Here is a 20,795-nt window from a genome sequence, read left to right on the forward strand (position 1 = left end):
TCGAACTAGGTTTAATGTGGCCTCCCATTTAACGAACCTGTGAAGGTCGGGACTCATTGCCTGCATTGTCCACAAGCATCTGGGATGCGCTAATATGCAAGGACAGACTTGTCAATTGTCAAATTTGCTTAAGTGTTCCGTGACTGTACATTTCATCCACTTCCTTTCTTCTAATGCTGGGAGCGTGCTATGCAGGTGCAGTGTGTCGACGTGGTCAAGAGCGCGAAGACGTCACGGCTTGCCTCTTTCTCGAGTAACTGAATGCGCTCCGTCGAAATAGACATGGCCATTAGATGGACAGTTCGAGAATAGCTCCCCAGAACTCCTTTTCAGTTGCCGACTTTTATATATGCACCACTAGCCACACAATTGCATCGTGACACTCTTGTGCAGGCGATGTCCCAGTGAATTCTACCATATGAGAACATTTTGTAGGTAAACAGGGACAAAAACACAGTGGCTACAGAGTCGCAAGTTAATGGCCTGTTTTCTGTCTGTGCACGATCAAGTGGCCTCGCTGCACAAACTTCTCATCACAGATGTGGCAGGCGAACGGCCGTTCCCCGGTGTGGATCCTTTCGTGCTCCACAAGATAGCCGCGCTGGAAGAAAGCCTTGGGGCAGTGCCTGCACTTATACTTTCGGTCACCCTGGTGGACCTTCTTGTGCCTGCAGAGCGACTCCTTGTACAGAAATCTGGCGTCGCACTGCTCGCAAACGAAAGGCAGGTCGTTGCCGTGGGTTCGCAAATGCTTGGACAGCTGGTGCTGCAGGGGAAACCTGGAGGGTCAGGAAAGAAGGAAGGAGAATGAAAATGCAGGTTGGAGCACAAAAAGAGCTTGTGGTTAATTTCAATGAAATGTCTTGTTTAGCTAAATTGGTTCCAAAGTGGTTCCGTAAAAACTTGACACTAATTCGATATCTTTCAACTCCCTTTGTGCCAGGAATGAGCTGGACTTATACATGCATTTTAACAGAGGAGCTGTTTAAGCTTTTTGTTAGGCGGTGCGTTGCGGACAGAAAACTGTGCCTGATGCCAAGATAAGCTTAGCCAGGCCTAATTAAGTCACTATAATTAAGCCGATTCTAATTAAGCCATGTCTAATTAAGCCGATTGTAATTAAACCAAAATTACTTAGGCTGAAAACTGTGTCCGAGTGCATTAAGCATGCGCTTCGCCTGGTCACATGGTACTTCGCTGATAGATTGTTACCGCCTGGTTAGCACTGTTTTGCTCAGCCACATAAAAGCTGGAAGAAGCCAAGTGATCACAAGCTCCACTGTTGGCTCCAGCCTTGCACAACTAGTGCAAGCTGACCCCATTTTTACGGTGACAACGGTGCCCAGCTCATACTACACAGTTCTCACTCCACTACAGGCAGGCTGGCTTTATCTCAGTGCTTTGCCAAGCTCTGGTAGATGCCAGTGCACATCCCATTAGGTACCAAAAGCAGGACAGAGTTCGTTTGGATGGAGAAAGAGCATGTTGGCAAGAGGGGATCCACAGATAAAAAAGAATTTGGCCGTTTTATGTCAGGATTCCGGATAGCAGTGTGCAACAAAAGGGCATCATTTCAAATGCACGGCTGGTGTTGGCAAAGTTGTACGTATTTGAACAGCATGTTAATATTAATACTATGTGCAACTATGATATAATACTATCTATGATAACGATGATATACCCTAGAGTGGTCACACAAAGTTAACTCTAACTGCCTGCAAGAACAGAAGCAAAACAAAATGAATAGAAGACGGGAAAGGCTGAATGCAAGAAAGACGAAGATTGGAGAGCTGCATAGACAGGAAAGGCAACTACGAATTTCTTTTGCCTACAAAATGTCCTTGATCCTGAAACCATATTTATTTAGGAGACCTCGTAAGTTCTGGGGGGGGAGGGAGGTTACACAGAGGTAAAGTAGGGATTGCTGGGCACACTGGTTTGGTAAAATGAAACAGTAACACCTGCCTTCAGGTTTGTACACGACTTAGTCAACTTCTTATTTTGCACCTTGAAACAGGGCTGAAGGTGACCACAGAGGGATAAAACAAGACAGTGTGCTAACTCAACTAAGGTTTACTGAATGAAAATGATATACCTAATATAAAATCTATCACCTAGTGAAAAACACAAGCATGGCAGAAAAAAGTTTTTTTTTAATAATAAAAGAAAAACGTAAGGCAAGGAGTAGAATGTACTAACACAGTTGTAAGTCATAAAGATTGGCAGACCCACAAATGAGAAATATGCTCTAGTTCTTCATTTCACTTCAAATAAACAGAGGTGTAAATGAAAAAAATCATCGCTATCAAATCAGCATCATTAATCGCCATGAATCATGGTCCAAATTACAGCCGCTGCTCTGGCGTAAACATTGCAATGCTATACCACACGGCTGGTGTTACGGCCTCCTTGCGACCACGGCTGTAAACGGCAGAGCAGTGAGAATAGCGAATTACTTTTCTTGTTCCTAGCGACAAAAAGGAAAGTTTAAAAATGACTACCATCATTGCTATCAACAGTACACTTTAAAGGCAAAAGCCTTAGATATCTCACCAAACATGCAAACTGACTGTCAGTGTTGTCAACATGAGTGTGCAAAAAATCATCATGTGATGACGTCGCTGTATGACGCCATCATGATGTCACAGACTGCCAAAACTTGTGACATCACAATGTCACATGATGACGTCATTACATGACATCGTCGCTTGGTCAAAGTGGGCTGATTCGTGGAGGCAGTGCAAAACCAGGTGAGATGCAGAAGGCTTGCAATGCCTCCGAACCTGGAGGCAGTGCGAAACCGTGTTCGGTGCAGAAAACTTTCGGAGGGGGGTGAGAAGAAAAAGAAGATGGCTTTCACCTTCCGAGTCATGTTAGGTGAATGCGTAAGGGACCCTGTGAGTTTTATTTTTTAGTCATTGCTACCGAGGCTACACACTTCAATGGAGCAAAGTGAGTTTTGCAAATGCACTTGCTTGAGTGCATTCGGAAGTATCACTAAACATCCTCGTGAGACAGCCTGCCAGCGACACTAGTGGCAAAGAGCACTACTCGCTCAAGATGGCACTACTATGCCTCACGTTGACAGGGGTATTGTAAACATTCTTTCATGTGTCATTCAGTCACTGAGATCACCTAACTAATCCAACTTTTCTTGATCTAGAAACAGTTGCTATTTAATGTGAATATTAGACAAACGTACTTACACCAGTTGGGAAATATATTCGCCCCTCTATAAGTTGAATAAGTGTTTAACAATGGTTCATATTACCATGTGCATGCTACGAGAAAGATGACAACACGAATACACATATGCTCTATACAGACGTTACAAAGGACAAAGAGGTACGTGGTATTAAAAGAACTGAACTGCTGCTGTTCTTTCAATATGTGTGTTACGACCTCTGCTCTGACGTTCCAACAATATGTACTTATTTAACCAATTTTGCTAATTACATGGCATAACCTTTACCTGCTTGTTGTTCACGTTTTGTTTAACATTAGCATCTTGTTTGTTTTGTCATATTAACTTTTTGAAGAGGTCCTGTTGCAGTCTTCATTTATTTTTATTCTACTTTATTTTTACACGCAGTCCCAATGAGGCTATGCAGGAGTGGGAAAGAAAATCAACAACAAATGAACATTCGTGAACAGGCTTCCAGAAGTTCTTAATTTAAGTGGTACAAACGGACACTTACGGGCAACAATTTCAAGGCTTCGATTGCTGAAGGAAAGACACGATACTTGAACATGTCAGTGCGGGTGGAAAAGATTGCAATGTTAAGGGCGTGTTCGCTCCTCACAGATAAAAGTCTGGAAAACTCAAGACAAGTGTCTAGTGTGTCAAGGGGGGGAGAATTGATTAGTGTGTAAAGAAATTTCAGGCATTCCACGTGCCAACGCTTTGCGAGTGTAGCGAGACCTAGCTGAGGAAGAAAATTCGACGCAGAGAAATCCCTGTCATATCTTTTGCATACAAAACTCGCAGCCCTTTTCTGAACGGATTCTAGTTTTTTGATATCGCATTTCCTATAGGGTTTCCACACAGTGCAACCACATTCGAGCATGGGACGAATTAGAGTTTTGTATGTGAGAAGTTTGGTTTCTTGAGGACCAAGACAGATTGTACTATGTAAATATTTTAACCTAATCTCTTCAAGAATTCAAGACCTCCTCCTGACAGCGTATAGGCCTACTACACTGCTTTGAATCCTTGCCTTTACTGCTCCAGGGTGGCGCTTTTCTGCTAAGGGCAGTGCCGCGGGCCAGTACCAGGGATAGAGAATGAGGAAACTGAGTAAAGAAGACAACGATTTGAAGCAGTCGTGCACTGTCACCTTATGGTGAAGTGCCCGAATATATGCTTGCAGATACTCTCATATATAACCTCTCGCCCAAGTCCTTTCATGTAACAATAATTTTTGCAACTCTGCTGCTGTCGTAATAAAAAAAAGTCACAGTTTCGGCGCAACGGCCAAGCAATGAATGCGATAGCAACAAATTAGAATGTCACACGAAGAACGGCAAGCAGCTTGATACTTGCAACGCGCCGCTTGAGCGCAAAGGACTGGTGAAAAGAACACACACAGGACGATCACGAACTAACAATGGTCACAGCTTGACACTTGCAGTGCACTGCTCAAGCAGAAGGAAAAGAACGCACAGGTACACACAGGACGAGCGCAAACTAACTGTTACGGTATTTACTTCTTTGTGTTTGAGCAGCACACGACAACCCAACGCACTTAGACTTCTTTCTCTCTAAAACTGCGGCATGTGGAGTGACCGCTCCGCGTCTCCTGCTGCGCGGTGGCATTCGACGCATCGTTTACTCAGCGTTCCACATCGTCAGTGGGTACAGAAATGGACCACGTTTTAGTGCGCGTCTGAAAAAAAATGTAGGAGCGTTGCTTTAAAGCACACTCTTCGGGCAATATCGCGGGCGATACTACACATACTGGAGCACCTCCGAGCTCTGCGTGCCGTTAGCGATAAATGGTGTATATAAATAGCTCGCCGTTGTTATGCTAAACAGGCAGTGGCGCGCGACCGAGTTATTTAAAGCAGCGCACTGCAGAGCGAGGGGTCAAAGGTTCAAATCCCGGTGGTGCTCTTCGGAAATTTTTTTCTTGATTTATTTTTCTTTGTGGCTTTTATTTATATATACATACATATACATATCCAGGACATGACGGCGACAGCAACAGCTAAAACCAGCCAAGAGTGTCCATATAATTGCTATTGCAATAAAATCCAAATCTGGTGAGTATAATACACACTTCATAACTCTTATTTAGTGAAGAAGTAGGAAGGAAGACTCACACTGTGGAACACAGGTGGCAGTTGTAGTCAGGATTGCCGTAGTGAGACTGCATGTGCTCCCAGAGCAGAGTCCGGTTGGCGAAGACCTTGTCGCACCTGACGCACCGGTGCTTTTGTTTGTTCACGTGCTGGGCCTCATGCTTAACCAGGTCTTCCTGGTGCGCAAATGCTGCACCGCAATTGCTGCACCAGAACGGCAACTGATTGATGTGCGCGATGGAGTGCTGAAGCAAGTGTAGGCACGTCTCATACGTCGTGTCACAGATCTTGCAGTCGTGCTGGTGATCACCGAACTCCACGCATTTGCCCATCGTCTCCACTCGAAAAACGGGACTTCCCGATGGCGCAACAACGTTTCGTTTGTTCGCACAAATGGTGTCTGGAGGTTCAACTTTAACGTGAACGTTTCTGAGCATGAGCTGTCCTTGCCCTGCAGAAATAAGGATGTGGATGTCAAAAACCAGGTTAGTTTAGATACAGTTGGTGACAAAAGTTAATAGAGCACAAGCTTGGCAAAAAAAAAAAAAAAGCTGAACTGCCATTTAGCTTTGGAATGTAGCCTCAATTTAAACACTTCAGCTAATAGTAGCTCTTGCAACCTACAGTCATGCATTAAATTAGAAGGGTCATGCATTAAAATAGTAAAACTTCGCATTTCACGTAGAGTCCGTGTCCTGGAAACATTTGTCCCTGGGAGTACATACCATAGCATTCACATTGGCAAGAAGAAAGACTGCAAGTGTGCAACTTAGCACAGAGTGAAAAACAACGAAATCTTATTTCCTTGGGTCACTTTCATTGCTTTGTTTTCAGCTTCAAGAGCAAAGCTGGGGAGCATTCAAATTTTAGCAGGGTAGGAGAATAATTGCAAAAGGAATTATTGGTTCTACACATGCAACGAAGCATGAAATTAAACAATGTACCTGAAGTCAACAGTTTGTATACACGGGTACTGATGAGATCTCGAAGGAAGTTGATGGCCACCCTTTAAACCGTTAACTGCCAAGCCTGAGCTGTAATTGTCTCGACAGTTTACGCCTAAAGACATCTAAATATGTCTAAAGACGAGCATGTACTTGTACAAGCCCCAGCTCCTTCTCAAAGCTTGCCAGAGACGAGCCATGCTCGTCAACTCAGTTTTCGCCATGCAATGAAGTTTAGAAGATGTGAAATTCTAATTTTTGCCATTTCCGACAAATCGCACACGTGCGCACTGGGGTGCCCAGGTGCTACGATGATTGGATGAAACGGCGCACCAGAGTGCCCTAGTGCGCACCAGTGCAATTTGATGAAGATGCCATGATCTTTTCAGCTTATTTCACTGGGTATATGCTTTGATAATTAGGTTCAAGCCTTGCACTTGGATCGATAAGCATTTTTACAGCAGGTGTCAGTTATCATTTTGGCTGATATAAGAGATAAACTGCATGTGTAAATTCTCTTCATTGTGGTCTCGTGTTCTGTACTTGCACCTTACCAAACATGGTTATTCAACTGACCCAAAAGAAAATTCCTCTAATGCACAATAGTGAAAGGGGTCTGTTGTCTAGTACAACAAATTAGCACTGTCTTTGATGTATGCGACCAATTCTCACTTCATGACTGATAAAAGAAAAATAAACAGCCCATAAATTTGGCTGTTCTGCATGATGATGATGAGACAGTGCAGGCACTCCTTAATTAAGCATTAGTTCTCAAAAGCAGTGCTAGTTCTTGCTCTGCTTTTATGGCTTTGTCTTAACTATGACTCCAAATGTAGGGATTACACAGGCGAGCATTATGTGTGCAATCAGAACACGAAGCATGTGAGAAAACACAGATATGCACAAACAAGAGAATGCAAGCTGATTAACAGATCTAGCACAGACATCAAAGCAAATGCATTTTAAAAACACTACACAATGAGAATAGTAAAGTGCCTCATGTACTTTACTATCTGGAACAGATTGCAAGGACCCTCACAAACATCAGAATTACTAAAAACAACTTGGTATTTCCAAATGATACCGGATCAACAAGTGTGAAAAGCATAAGCTGACAGTGTTTTAAACCCAACGTTCAAACGTGAAGAAGCTTGCATAAGAAACGTCTGTCTAAAGTACACAGGATACTCCGTGCCTTCACAGTAAGGATTGCCTGGCTGTTTTAGTGCTGGTGCGCATGCAACTCCTGACATTTATGAATGGTGACACTTTGGACTTCTGGATGGTGAGTATGAATATTTCTGTTGAGGTGCATCCTTGTGGCATGAAAAGACAATTCCGCAACTGTTTCACAGGAACACACACATGAACAGGTGCACACAGAGGTGCCTAAGCCGATGATGGCGAGTGAAGATGTCACAGCAGGGCCTGTACTGGTGCAAGCAGTCACACCTGGCCCAAAATTTCTTTGTCACAATGGTCACTTGTCACTTGTGAGGCAGTGCTTCTTGTGCCCATGATGATTACGCACGCAGGCTCGTCCTTAGTGATCACCTCTTCTGCGCTATGCAAGATAACATTTTCCACAACTCTGTTGCGGAACACTGTAAAAAAAAATATCACTGAATGAATGCATTTACCATGGCTGAATCAATGTTTCTACCCCCTTTACTATGTTTATGTGACCACCATAACACAAAGTCGCGCCTATCACTCAAAAGCGACCATGTTTCCCTTTTCCAGGAGCACTAAAATTTGTAGCTGAAGCAGTCGCAGCTTATGTAGCAGTTCGCAACAGTGTTTCAAATGAAACCATTCTCTAGAAAAAAAAAAAAAAATCAATCAGATTCGATTGTATGGTGTAATGAGCACTAGCAACAATTTTAAAAAGGGATCAGTGGTCACGGTTTCACTTAAAAAATTAAAAGCTTTAGTCATTCAATTTAAGTGATAGAGCATGCTTGTTACATGAATGATCTTAGCTACAATCTAATAATAATGAATATATATATTTTTTCCTAATGGGTTCAAGGAAGCAAGATGTGATGCCTGTAGCAGGCCAGCAAAGGCTCACTTGGAGGCCTGCCATGTCAGTACATGGCACGTAAGCAATTCTAAGTTATAAGACCAAACTGGCGACCCAACTGCGAGCCTGCCAAGCCGTTGGCACAAAACATTCACACACATCCCAACTCAGCTCTCCCTCGAGTTGTCCAATACTCATTGCGACTGAACCATTCCAAGTCAATCCACCAACCTTTCAGTCGTGTTAACGCTCACAAACATTCCCTTTTTCTGTCAGCTATCCATCATTGGAATCAACTAGATAACAATATTGTGTGCTGTAACACCATTCAATCTTTTATGAACATAATACACAGTGTGTCGAGTTTGAATTGTGATCTGTTGGCATTGCACTTTCTTGTTATTTCGTTATGTATTTTCTTTCGATGTTTAGTTTGTATTCTTGTATCCACTCCTGCATGGGCCGTGAAAAGCCTGCAGTATGTTCAAATAAAAAAAAAAATACTGTCACGAATCTTGCATTACTGGTTTAGCTAGAACTCGTGGAAAGAAAGAACGGCCATCCAAATTTTAGGTTTAGTTGTAGCATATAATGATTTCTAATACTTAGCCTTGACTATTTCTCAGCTGACTGAGGATATTCCTCATCAGCACAATAATTGGCGTGTTTCCTTATATGTGACTCATTAGACGAAGGCTAAGTTTTAATAGAGAGATTCATATCGTTGAAGGGAGAGGGACATATTTTTTCGAATAAATGGGGTAGATGCTCAGCATGGCTATGCAAATGGCATGCTGTTCCAGATAATGGGAATGACTAATGAAATGACACATTTACGCACAGCAAATGCGAAGCACTCACAAGAGTACACCGCAAAAACTCACTGTGCCCATGCCTCTAAGGAAGGCTAATAATGCCTCCACTGCACACAAATCACTACCAACGCGGCTCTGATGTGCTAGTACATAGTAGTGCAACTAAAAAAAATTCTGTGACATATACTTAGATCAGATTCTAGAATAGCCCTTCAGCCATAATGCGCATGCGAATGAAAAAAAAAAAAAAGAACTGATTGTTCTCAAGCTCAAAGAAACCATTAGGCAAATATGCAATGCACAAAACTCGGTCCCAGCCGGGCAGTTGCAGCCCGATGCTCTTCTCACACATGCACTTTCAAGCATGGTAGAGTAAATGATTATGAAATCAGTGCAGACTGAGCATCACTACAGGATGCCACAGGATGCCACACGTCACTTTCAAATGTGTTTGATTTCAATGATCAATGCTCAGTGCCATTTGGTGCCGGTCCCTCTAGAGAAGTTTAATAGAGATAGAAATCTTCTGTGAGGATCAGAACTGCCAGTGTACCTTACTTACCAGCTTCTCCGAAACAATTCTCCAGCATTTATATCTCCAAAATATGTCACAAGCATATTCAGCTGCTCCTCTTTTTATTATATTTTTCCTTGTAAGAGCCTCAAAAGCACGTGATGACTAGCATCAGAGGTATTGCAAGAACCAAAGTGCTAAGTAACGGGACACAAAAGCAGAATTTAGGAGCGCAGACATTCAAGCAACGCTAAAAATGGCATTAGTAAACGAAAGCGTAAAAGGGTCTTCAACTCTGCAATGTCGCAAAGGATCATAGCTACAATGTGCAAGATTCAACTTTGTGGTGCTGCAACCACTGTCTACGCTATCAATAAGAAAAGCAAGAGCACATAGGCATTAGTGTGTGGTGAGACTAAGAGGAGGCAAGTCTCCGAGCTTGAGTGAGTGACTGCACCATGCTCCTGCTCCCAGTGCCATCACCAACATCACCAACAGTTGTAGACAAGAAGGACATTCGTTGTGGAAGCCGCTCAAAGTTTGCAGCACACTCATGTGTATAAATTACTTGTGCTTCCATAAAATGTCTCTTCATTCACACATGACTTGAAGTAGCAGTGGGAGTCTATGATCCAAAAAATTAAAATCGGGTTTTTGAAATGCCAAAATCGCGGTACTGTATGAGTACAAGACACACTGTAGTGGAGGCTCCATACTGAAGACTTCATAGTAAAAACTCTGCAGTAAAGCCTCCACAGTAAAGACTCTGCAGTAAAGCCTCCAGAGTAAAGCCTCCACAGTAAAGACTCTTTATTAAAGGCTCTATGACCACTTGGAATTCTTTAACTAGCACCTAAATTAAAGCACATGGGTGTTTTTCAATTTCGCCCCCATTGAAATGCGGTTGCCATGGCTGTGAAACAAGCATGGCTTGTGCTGAGCAGCGCATCACAACTTTAAGAGAGTACGGCGGGCAAGTTACAATCCCTGAGACAGAAATGGCAAGGCACTCAATGATATCAAAACCCACTGCACTGGCTACTATATACTTGCGGAGAACTTTTCTTGGCAATGAAGGGGAAGCTGTGAGGGTGGAGCTTCTGCACATGTACTGCAACGCGAAGTAGTCCGGTATGGTGCACATTTTACACTGCTGTGGAAAGTGATGGCTGCGCGCGATCAGAGTTTCATGTTGATGCAGATGCCGCTTAGTGTTCGAGGTACATGTAAAAGGCGTGACTCTCTCAATGCATGCAAAACCGCAAAGCGACAACATATAAAGTAAAACAAATACAAATATCTCACTAGTGTGAGCTGCGTCCTGTCTCAAAGAGTTACATGTAGAAAATAAAGAGCTTTTTTTTATATTACACACAGAAAATATGGACGCAATTGTGGAACTACATTCATTGGCTGTACGATACGCGCGATTTGGCTCTGTAGCCTTCGCTTCATTGCCAAGAAAAGTTGTCCGCGAGTATTTGGTGAATACAAATAAAACAAGGAGGAAAAAAATTACGCCATCTCCCACTTAAGGGAACCATGGGGGGATGCGAAGCAGCGCATGGGTTGACTTAATGTTCCATTCATCATGGGCACCTTGCCCGATGTTAACGCGTCCTTGCAAGTGGAGCACACTATGAATTCACTGTAGCTGCTGTTGCTGTTACTCGTCCCGAACTCTTGTTGGAGTAAGCCACGCGGATTCATCGCGCGTCTGCAGAATCTCGTTCCCCGATGCCATCACGTGATTGCTGAGAGAGTGTAAGGGGGAGAGGCCACAGCGTCTTACCCAGCCCCTTACACAGGCCCGAACGCGCTAGCGCATGCCAGCACGCTTTCTGACTAGGATGCAACGCGTTGATTCATCGTGTGTCTGCAGAATCTCGTCCCCCGACACCATCACGATTGCTGAGAGAGTGTAAGGGGGAGAGGCCACAGCATGTTACCCAGCCCCTTACACAGGCCCGAACGCGCTAGCACGTGCCAGCACACGTGGTTTTGTCTGCGTTACGCCAAGCTAGGACAGCATATGGCAGCCCGGGACCCTAAAGTGCTCTGCACGTATCATCATCAAGGCGGTCGAGGAACAAGACGAAGAAGACTTCTCCTTGGTGCGAGCGCGCGCTCAATATGTTACAGATGGCTATGCTAGGTTTTAGAAAGCGGACGGTTGCCAATGGAACTACAGACACAGCCCAGCGCAAAAGCTGCTTCGCATCTAAAAAACGTGTTTAGTTTCCATAGATTGCTCAGCACATAAAAACTAGAGCTGAAGAAAGGACAAAACAAAAAATCCATGATCAAATTAGGCTATGAACTTTAATTCAAGCCTCTTCCAAGTACTTACAGAGCAAGCATTTCAGCTGAGACAAAGACAGTGTATATTGTCTTAACACCAACACCGCAACAAGCACTACCAAATACCTGATATAAGCATCGAAGAACAAGAAATGCACCATATTTCCTTATCTTTTCGTCACAATGCTGGTCCTATTTTGTGTTTCATTTATCCGCATTTCTATTTTTTTACATTAACACTTCTCTTTACTTAGTGCATAGTGTCCACTTAAAACAATGTTATGTCTAATAACTTTGAGTGCTATCAATTGCTTCGAAGCTAGCTTCTAGTCGCTGAATGGTCAACTGAGTCATTTTTTGGGTGTGGAAACCGTTCCTGGTTCATCACTTGAACAAATAAACAAAATAAAGTTTAACAAGTAAACAAGCTTTTTACACAGAAACACACTTTGCCCAAACTCTCTAAATGAGCACACGTAAACTGGACGTGCAATCATGCAATCTTGTACTTGGGCTCACAATTAGCCTCTTAGAAGAACAAGTTCTTAGGAAAACAAGGAAACACATATATGAGAAAGGTCCTTACAGCCACACACACTTACAGCAACACTGGCATAAAAGATGATGGTGGGAACAGTTAATGATAGTTGCATTCAGTTACGTGAAAGCCATCTATTGCTCTGCTTTCTGAATTTGTGCCACGGGATATCAGGCGTTGCTCCCACTTCTCAGTGTTGCTTAAGGGGAGACGTGAGTCTTGAGAAAACTTTGTTAGTTGGGTTAACTGAATAAAATTTAGTACACTTATTCAGTTTTTTCTGCAGATTCCAAATCTTCAAGTACATTTTTACCATCTGCATTAGAACAAAAGATATGCAATTTCCGAGAGCACATTTCTTACGGTACTTTTTGGCAACTTTGCTTTGTCAAACACAAAAACAAAATATGTGGCAAGACTGCCAGAGAGCTCGTCTAGCCGATGCTAATTTGATTGTTTTCATCAAACTTCGAATACAAAATAAATGGATGCAAATATGAGAGAAAAATTTTTGCTTCATACACTTTATGATTATAGAGAATTATCATTTGGTAAACAACATTATCAGAAGATAAATAGCATCATCGGCTAGACTAGCTTTCTGGCAACCTGGTCTCATAGTTTGCTTTTGTGTTTGATGAAAAAAAAGTTTCCAAAAATCCCCGTAAGAATTGTGCTAGAAAACGTTGTAGAACTTGCATATATTTTGTTGTAATGCAGCTATTAAAGATCTACTCAGAGATTTGGAATCTGCAGAAAAAACTGAGTAAGTGTATTAAATTTCATTCCGTTCACCCAACTATTAAAAACACACTTTTCAAGACCCACATCTCCCCTTAAGTTGGGAGGTTTTTCTTTTTTTAGATCACCCAGATTAAAATTTGTGATTATTAAATTTACATGTATATTCAGAAGTAACCGCTGCAAGTACAAACGTCTTAAAGGACAAGCTCTTCATTGTGCCACAAGAAATGAGCACCTTAAAAAATCAGTTGTCTGTCCCTTTAGGACTGACAGTGACTGTGCTGTATTCATCGAATTACGAGCAGGGGAGTTCTAAAGTGGAACAGTGAATAACTGCAATTACTTGAGGATGTGATCTCATGTCACTATGCATGTAATTGGTAAAGTTGGTAGCAACATCGTTTTAACCGAGAGGGCTACAGATTTCGCCGAATGCAATGCGACCTCGGAATGTCGGAAACAAAGGCATACATGCTTTCCCCTAAACTGATACGTTGCATTCTTCAAGTACAGCTGCACTGCACAAAACAGCCACGACACTGCTTGAACAGAGTATTATCGTTAGGAAGCTTCTAACTATGTTTGCTGAGAAAGTAACTTTAGCTGAGGAGGGCAGTGATGCGGACTTGTTGGTTTGTCATGCTTTTAGGGGTTGAGCGCAAAAGAACACAAGGACAAAAGAAGGAATGTATGCACTACACTGGTGCCAGTGTGTGTTTACATTCCTTCTTTTGTCCTTGTGTTCTTTCACGCTCAACTCCTAAAAGCATAACTTTAGCAAATAACTGATTGGAGGTCTGGTGGTAACATGTTACTTTTATACTAAGCAAGGGTGTTTCACATTTAATCATCTTTTCACAAGCAACTTACAATTCCAAGCTGTATAAATCCGGCTTTAATGACCTAGGAAAACTAAAAATGCGTAACACATGATGTCTGACAAACTCGGGCATATTGATGCAGCTTGAGACGTTGCTCATTTCTTTATTTAATATCTCTTCTGACCTACTTGTTCTCAGAATTACACTCACATGCTAACTTTTCTTTCTAATATTAACTATTAATATGTTATAAAATTACACACATATGCATACAAGCACACAAAAGCAAGTAAATGCAATCACTGTAGTTTGAGAAAATATTTGATAGCAGCTAAATGCCTTTGGTTGAAACCAAATGAATGGTCAGGTAGCTATGAAGGGATTGTAACAAAGTGCCTGCGCACTAAGGTGCCCGACCAGTAAGGTCTATTAAACACCCTCTGCTGCAATTAAATGAACAATCCCGCAGCAAGGAGTGGGTACAACCAAGTGTCTGCTCATCTTAGTCGTTCAACCAACAGTCTACACGCTTGGCTGCAATCAAACTAATAGTCAAGCAGCAATGAGCGGCTGCACCCAAGAAGCTTGAAAAAAAAAAAACTGCAGTGGCAGCCCTCACTAAACCTTACCCCACTGGAAGCCAGCATCTGACTATACTTCTGCCTCGAAAGAGTGCCGAACTAGCCAAAGGTTCTGTCACAGTTCAAGTGCCCTTGCTTTGTTATTGTAAACCCTAGACTAAATGGAAAATAAATGCTTGTTTTGCGTGAAAAATATTAGTGGTTGAGTACTGATATCGTAATCTTCCGTGCAAACTATCGTGACATTCAAGTTTCGTCCTAATACCAGTGACACAAGCATACATGTTGAGCTGTCCAGCAAAATTTGGCGTATGCAAGGTGGTGGAAGCAAGAAGATAACACTTTTTGTTCTCCGCTATGGGCTAACATGAATCTGTTCCTATGATAAGACTTCGACAGCCGGCTCCACCAAACACTATCTCCACTCCAGCACAGCACCTTGCTTGCGACCAAGTGCTCAGCCAGCAAGGCCTGTTAATTCCCGGTCATGCAGAACACTGCAAAACTGTCACTGGCTTCTTCTCGCAGATATCCAAGGGGCATGGTGGGGCCAATCTACGGCGAAGCGAGGGACCTACGAGGGCTGTGCTTCATGAGCTTACTTTGCATGATGCGCTCGCTTGTGCACACGAAGGCTGTGGTGTCGGGCAAAGCTTTTCTCGCACATGTCGCAGCTGAAGGGCCGCTCCCCGGTGTGGGACCTCTCGTGGTCCACCAGATGTCCCCTGTGATAGAAGGTCCTGGGGCAGTGCGGGCACTTGTAGTGCAGAGTGCGGCGGTGTTGAAATTTGACCTGGGGGGTCACGTGGGCGACCGCGTGGGTGGTCGCAGTGAGCGGTCAGGGTCTTGTTGCTGAAGAAACTGAGGTTGCACACTTTGCAGGTGTAAGGCTTACTGTGGCTGTCCAGGTGCTTTAACAGCTGCTGACGCGTGGCATACCTGGGAGTGTGGACACAGAAACAAGACAAACGCTGGACCTCTTGTAAAGTTGACAAGGAGGCATCTGTGCTTGTTGCAGTTTAGACATTTCGTAAGAGTCCTTACTCCTTTACTTGAGCCAAGTTATCCTGCATATTGTTACGAGTCATTCCCACAAATTGAAGAACATGCCATCCCACACGTTGAAGAATGCACGAGCACGGCACATCCTTCAACATGCCTGCAATTTGATGAAGATGATGACCACAGAAGGATTATCGTTGTTGTTGATCAGCAATCTTTGGCTGTAGCTTCTTCGATTCGTCTTATTCTAGCTTGTCGTCGGGAGGTGCAAGGTATCAGCTCGATACAACAGAGCTTCACAGTGGCCAACTATAGTGGCTCCATCCAATAGTGGAAGAACTGGCTTCCATAACAGCAGTGGCGATTTCAAAAGTTATCCTTACCCAGTACGTCGAGCAAAGTGCCATGGGGATAGAAGTAGGCAAAAGCTAAGGAGAACTGTGCACGGAATATATACTGGGAGAAGAAGCTACAGCCAAGATGGTGGAACGACCACAAGAATGCTTTCTTCTAGTGTCATTTCAATACATCGTTAGAATGTTCTTTAATTTGTAGGTGAATGTGAAATATACAGAGGAGCCTAGGGCCTAAGCTTAAAAAGAAAACAATTATGAGGTTTAACCTCCGAAACCATTATGGAGGCTATAATAGATGCCTTAACAGGGAGCTTGTGAATTGCTTTCAACCATCTGAACATGGCAGACGTTCAGGGGAAAATGGAAACTTGAAGAGATGACACGGAGAGTCGCTGAAGCCGACATTTGAACACGCAGACTTGTGTTTTTCAAGGCTGCAATTGCTTTCAAAAAAGCAATTGCAGCCTTGAAGAAGACAAGTCCACTTGTCGAAAAGTCGGCTCCAGCAACACCCTGTGTTCACGAATTTTTCAACCATGTGATGTTTTTCCTTCTTTAAAGGAGTACTGAGACGAATTTTAGAAATTTTCGTATTGTTGCTCTAAATAAAAATGCTATTGTGGTTCCCCAGAACGCACTAAATATATTTTAAATCCCGCTGCCTTGAAAAACATTTTTGGCTTCAATATCGAGGCAGTGGTTTCACAGTGACGCATCAACAAAGTCTGACATTGGTCTAAGTCACAGGGGGACAGCAAGTCGCATCGTTTTGCAAAATATCTGATCAAATGACGTCACATTTATGTCAGAGGTTAAGGCCCTGACCTAAATATTATGTCAGCATGCATCATGACTTTGGGCATTTTTTTTTTCTTCTTTTTCTGTGTGTTGGCCACTACTCCCAATCCAGCTGTGTGCTGAATTCTCTAGAAACGCTAGGGCTACTTCGGCTGTATATCGTTGCTATGTGGTTGGAGGTATGTCATCCACAAAGATCAATCAGAATTTGCAGTTATCAGCTGACAAAAGGACCCAGCCAAAGCTCATTGTGGCGTGTGGCAGCACCCCATGGCAGCCATGGTAGCTACGCAGCGCAGCAATATGCAGGCACAGCACATATGTTTGTTATTTGCACAAAAAGTTATGTGCACAACAGGCTTTCGTACACCTAAATCCAGCCTCCAAGTATTGCCGTAGGATAACTTGCTACTGCGAAATGTAGCAAAGGTGGTAAAAGCCGCAACAGCTACAGCGAATCAGGCGCCATTCTACAGCAGTGCCAACACATCATTTCAATGTTTCAGAAACCCTGACACATGCTTCCAACACAAGATAGCATGAAACCTGGCAGCTATGAAGGTTGAGAAGCATTCACTGTCATGCAAACACCACACTCGGTGTCATCAACATTTTGCAGACGTCATGATAGAGAGCCATTTCTGCTGAAGTTACATAGCCACAAGGCTGCGTACGATCACATCACTTGCGAAAAAGCCAAACAAGCGCTGGAAACATTCTTTCTTGCTTCGCTCTCCAAATGGAGAAATTAGGCGAGACGATGCACGACGTCAAGATTCATCCAACATCCAAGTTTCGAAACCGGAATTGGTTCATAGAAAAAGAGGTTGAAGTGAATGAGTACGATGTCAAGATTAATCCAACATCCAAGTTTCGAAACCGAAATTGGTTCATAGAAAAAGAGGTTGAAGTAAATGGGTTAGGGGACTCTAATGATTTCCAACATTGTTGCTAGAGCTTGGATATTCCATACCTTAAAGGAATACTGAACAAAATTTTTGCTGCCAAGATTTTTAGCCAAATTGAAAGATTGGGCGCTCAAATCGATAGACACAACCTTCATTTCAGGCAGGAACTAGCGGAAAATAACGAATTTAATGTGTTTTTCACAAAGTGCTGCATCTAGCGGCTGCGCTGTGAACTAGACGAGGTGACATTTGGTGACGTTTCATCCACAGGAAAAGAGCATGATAACAGTGCCAGCTGTCACCCGCGTCTCTCAACCCACTCAGCTCCCACTACGGTTCCAGAACCACTACGAACAGCACCGGCAGCGAACGATGCTCCCGGCTGGGGTAAAGCATCAGCGCTTTTGTGTAAGGGGAGAGTGGGATGAAAGGAGGTGGAGAAAGGGAAGAGAAGGACAGGAACACGTGCACTCTGCATGCGCCTCTATGAACGTGACGTCACAGCTTTCGCTTGTTTGCAGCCGCCGCGCACTGACAATCCACCAAAAATACAGCCAACTGTTAAAAAATACATGAAACAAACTCTGTTTACTGAAACAGCCGTGTCTTCCAAGTAGAATTTCGATAGTTTCTTCAGTTCTTCCAATTTTTGTTGAGTATCCCTTTAATTTAAAAAGAAAAAAGAAAAAGCAGACATTGCCTGTCATGTCAGTACTGCTCCTTTAGCAAAATGATCACCTCCTTCGCAGGACTATAACGCTTACTGTTGCATCCCACGTCAATAGAAACAAGCTGAGGGGATGCGGAAATAAGCGTTATGCTCCTGTGAGACCTGGCAAACTTGTGGATGCAGCGAGAGTGCCCTTATTATTAGCCGAGCTAATGAGCCTGTAGCATGTCTTGCCTTTTTCTTTTTTCTTGTTCGTTTGTTTTCATATGATGTTAGCAGGTATTCACATATATGTTATGCTTTGTGCAATTACATGTCATGCACTGTAGAATTTTATTTGTATTTTCACCATGTTCCAAATCGTGCGTTCACTGTATTATTATAATTTGCGTCGTTTCAATAAAACTTGTAGCTGGGCGAGTTGGTTCATACTTCAAGGAAAACTGGTATGCACAAAACGATAGACAGGGACACAGTAAGACAAACATGGACGACCATCTTACCATGTCCCTGTCTTATTGTGTCCCTGTCTATCATTTTGTGCATACCAGTTTTCCTTTGCGTAACTTACTGCATAATTTTCAGTGTGCTATATTTGTACGTTGCCCACTCCTGCTTAGGGCTTTATTCCGAAGCCAGCAGAAACCCTATAAACAAATAAATGAAATAAATAAACAAGGTCAATGGGACACCGCCTGACTACTCACACCATGGGGCACAGGTGGCAGCGATATCCGGGATGTCTGCGGTGAACCGCGGTGTGATCTCGAAGCACGGTGCTGTTGATGAATATCTTGCTGCACAGCGCGCAACAGAACCGATTCTTATCGACGTGCGTACTCTCGTGCTCCGTCAGCTCTCCCTGGCACGTGAAGGCGGCGCCACAGTTATCGCACCAGAACGGCAAGTCCTGCGAGTGCGTGACAGGAGTGCTGAAGCAGGATTTCCAGCGTGCCAAAGTATTGCTGGCACTGTTTGCATTGTTGCCATTCGCCGTCTTCGTCTGAGCCCTCTGTATCCTGTGGCACGTCTGTCGCTTCAGTGGGAATGTCTCCAGAGTTCTCATGTACCTCCTCTCTGCGGGCATTCGAAGGCCAGTTTGTAACAGTATCGTCCCTTTCTGTATCTGTTGCGGATGCTTCGTCAGAGCTGGATGGGGGCTCCTCCTTAACCAAAATGATCTCAGGTTCTTCAAGCCCTGCAATTGAAAAAGAACAGAGACTGAAGCGAATAACTTATGCATTTAATGACACCCTGTCCCGTCAGAAAACCACTATCGAAAGTCAGCAAAGCTGTTACAGCTACATGAAACAAGACAAACATTATGAATTTGTTATTTGTTAATCTTAAACACATATTTTCTGCTACGTCCCTGTGATTAGCACTCTTACAGGGAAATTAAAATGCCTTTGCGTTAACTGTACTGAACGATCAGTGCTGCCTACATTATCTTTCAATACAAGAAAAACTTGATTTATCAATTTAGTGACGACACAGAAACACTTCTCACTCTTGTCAAACATGTGGTCACCAGCCTATGTTCTTTCAAACGTAGTGACTCTCATAAAAAAGTCACAAGTTACAAAAGGGGTAACAATCATTCAATGCCACTTTTTAGTCTGCACGTAAAGCCAAGAACACACAATGCAAAACTAACAGGTGGCAATACATTGATACAAGACATCGCAAATGCAGTTTGCAGAGTCACTCTGCCAATACAAATACCCTTGCACAGTGCATAAAAGACACTTTCGTGAGCCACTTATGCTTTGTTCATTGAATAGCACAAAAGCATCAAACTGGAGTAAAGATACTTCACATGTTATCTCGTGGTTGCCACAAAAAAACAAAAGAATCAACTTCTGGAATGGAATGGTGTAGAACCAGTACAAACAGTAGGACAAGTTAGCATGCATTCATTTTTGTACCGCAAGCCAGACCATGAACTCAAGCACACATGCAGATACAACTACAAATAGGAAGAAAGGTTATAACGCAGCAATATTTTGCATTCCTAAATTTCACATTTGTTGGCACTCCAAAAAAGTTTAGTAGCGGAATAACAGTACCTTAACAGGCTGCAAGAAACAATGCATACAAGAGGGGCTGTACGTGTGGAGCACGTTGGAAGCACCCCTTCAAATCTTATTAACACGTGTCATTTGAGAACCCAGCTACAACTGTTAGCAGCATCTAAATCTTCCCCAAGCATTCCCCTTTCTGAAAGAGCTGAAAAATTATTATTGTGCTAGCAAATTACCCTATCACAATATCAAAAGCATCTTCCTTTGCCACTGGAAGATGCCTGGTAAGCGAGAAAACGCGGAAAAGTAAAACGCAAGTGGCAAGGCCCCTTACAGTTCACGCACCAACTCACTGTGATGTCGCAGATTTTGACAGCGTCTGCTAGGGACTAGACAGCTCTTAATCGGTAAACATGAAGTGCATTTTGCTCTGAAGGGACCACAGACCTAAC

At 43.2% G+C, this 20,795-nt stretch overlaps 2 protein-coding genes across 2 annotated transcripts; both read right to left on the bottom strand.

Moving 5' to 3' along the window:
- Positions 1-429: 429 nt before the first annotated feature.
- On the bottom strand, positions 430-5,789 carry LOC119372025 (putative zinc finger protein 702). The gene is made up of 2 exons (XM_037642467.2): positions 5,323-5,789; positions 430-779 (listed from the first exon to the last, which is right to left on the bottom strand). Exons 1-2 carry the CDS (start codon positions 5,736-5,738, stop codon positions 476-478), a joined length of 720 nt encoding a protein of 239 aa, XP_037498395.1. The 5' UTR covers positions 5,739-5,789; the 3' UTR covers positions 430-475.
- A 7,491-nt stretch (positions 5,790-13,280) lies between these two features.
- LOC119372028 (zinc finger protein 649) lies at positions 13,281-20,100 on the bottom strand. The gene is made up of 2 exons (XM_037642470.2): positions 19,027-20,100; positions 13,281-15,524 (listed from the first exon to the last, which is right to left on the bottom strand). The coding sequence occupies exons 1-2, from the start codon at positions 19,560-19,562 to the stop codon at positions 15,176-15,178; spliced, it is 885 nt and encodes a 294-aa protein (XP_037498398.1). The 5' UTR covers positions 19,563-20,100; the 3' UTR covers positions 13,281-15,175.
- Positions 20,101-20,795: the final 695 nt, after the last annotated feature.

The sequence above is a fragment of the Rhipicephalus sanguineus genome, chromosome 10, assembly GCF_013339695.2.
Source record: "Rhipicephalus sanguineus isolate Rsan-2018 chromosome 10, BIME_Rsan_1.4, whole genome shotgun sequence".
Classification (NCBI taxonomy): Eukaryota; Metazoa; Arthropoda; class Arachnida; order Ixodida; family Ixodidae; genus Rhipicephalus; species Rhipicephalus sanguineus.

Excerpts from the sequence above, each read along its gene's own strand:
- LOC119372025 (XM_037642467.2), bottom strand. The coding sequence starts at position 5,738 with ATGCTCAGAAACGTTCACGTTAAAGTTGAACCTCCAGACACCATTTGT. Across the intron at positions 780-5,322 it reads TGCCACCTGTGTTCCACAGT|GTTTCCCCTGCAGCACCAGC; the intron begins GTGAGTCTTCCT and ends CTGACCCTCCAG.
- LOC119372028 (XM_037642470.2), bottom strand. The coding sequence starts at position 19,562 with ATGCATAAGTTATTCGCTTCAGTCTCTGTTCTTTTTCAATTGCAGGGC. Across the intron at positions 15,525-19,026 it reads TGCCACCTGTGCCCCATGGT|GTATGCCACGCGTCAGCAGC; the intron begins GTGAGTAGTCAG and ends CCACACTCCCAG.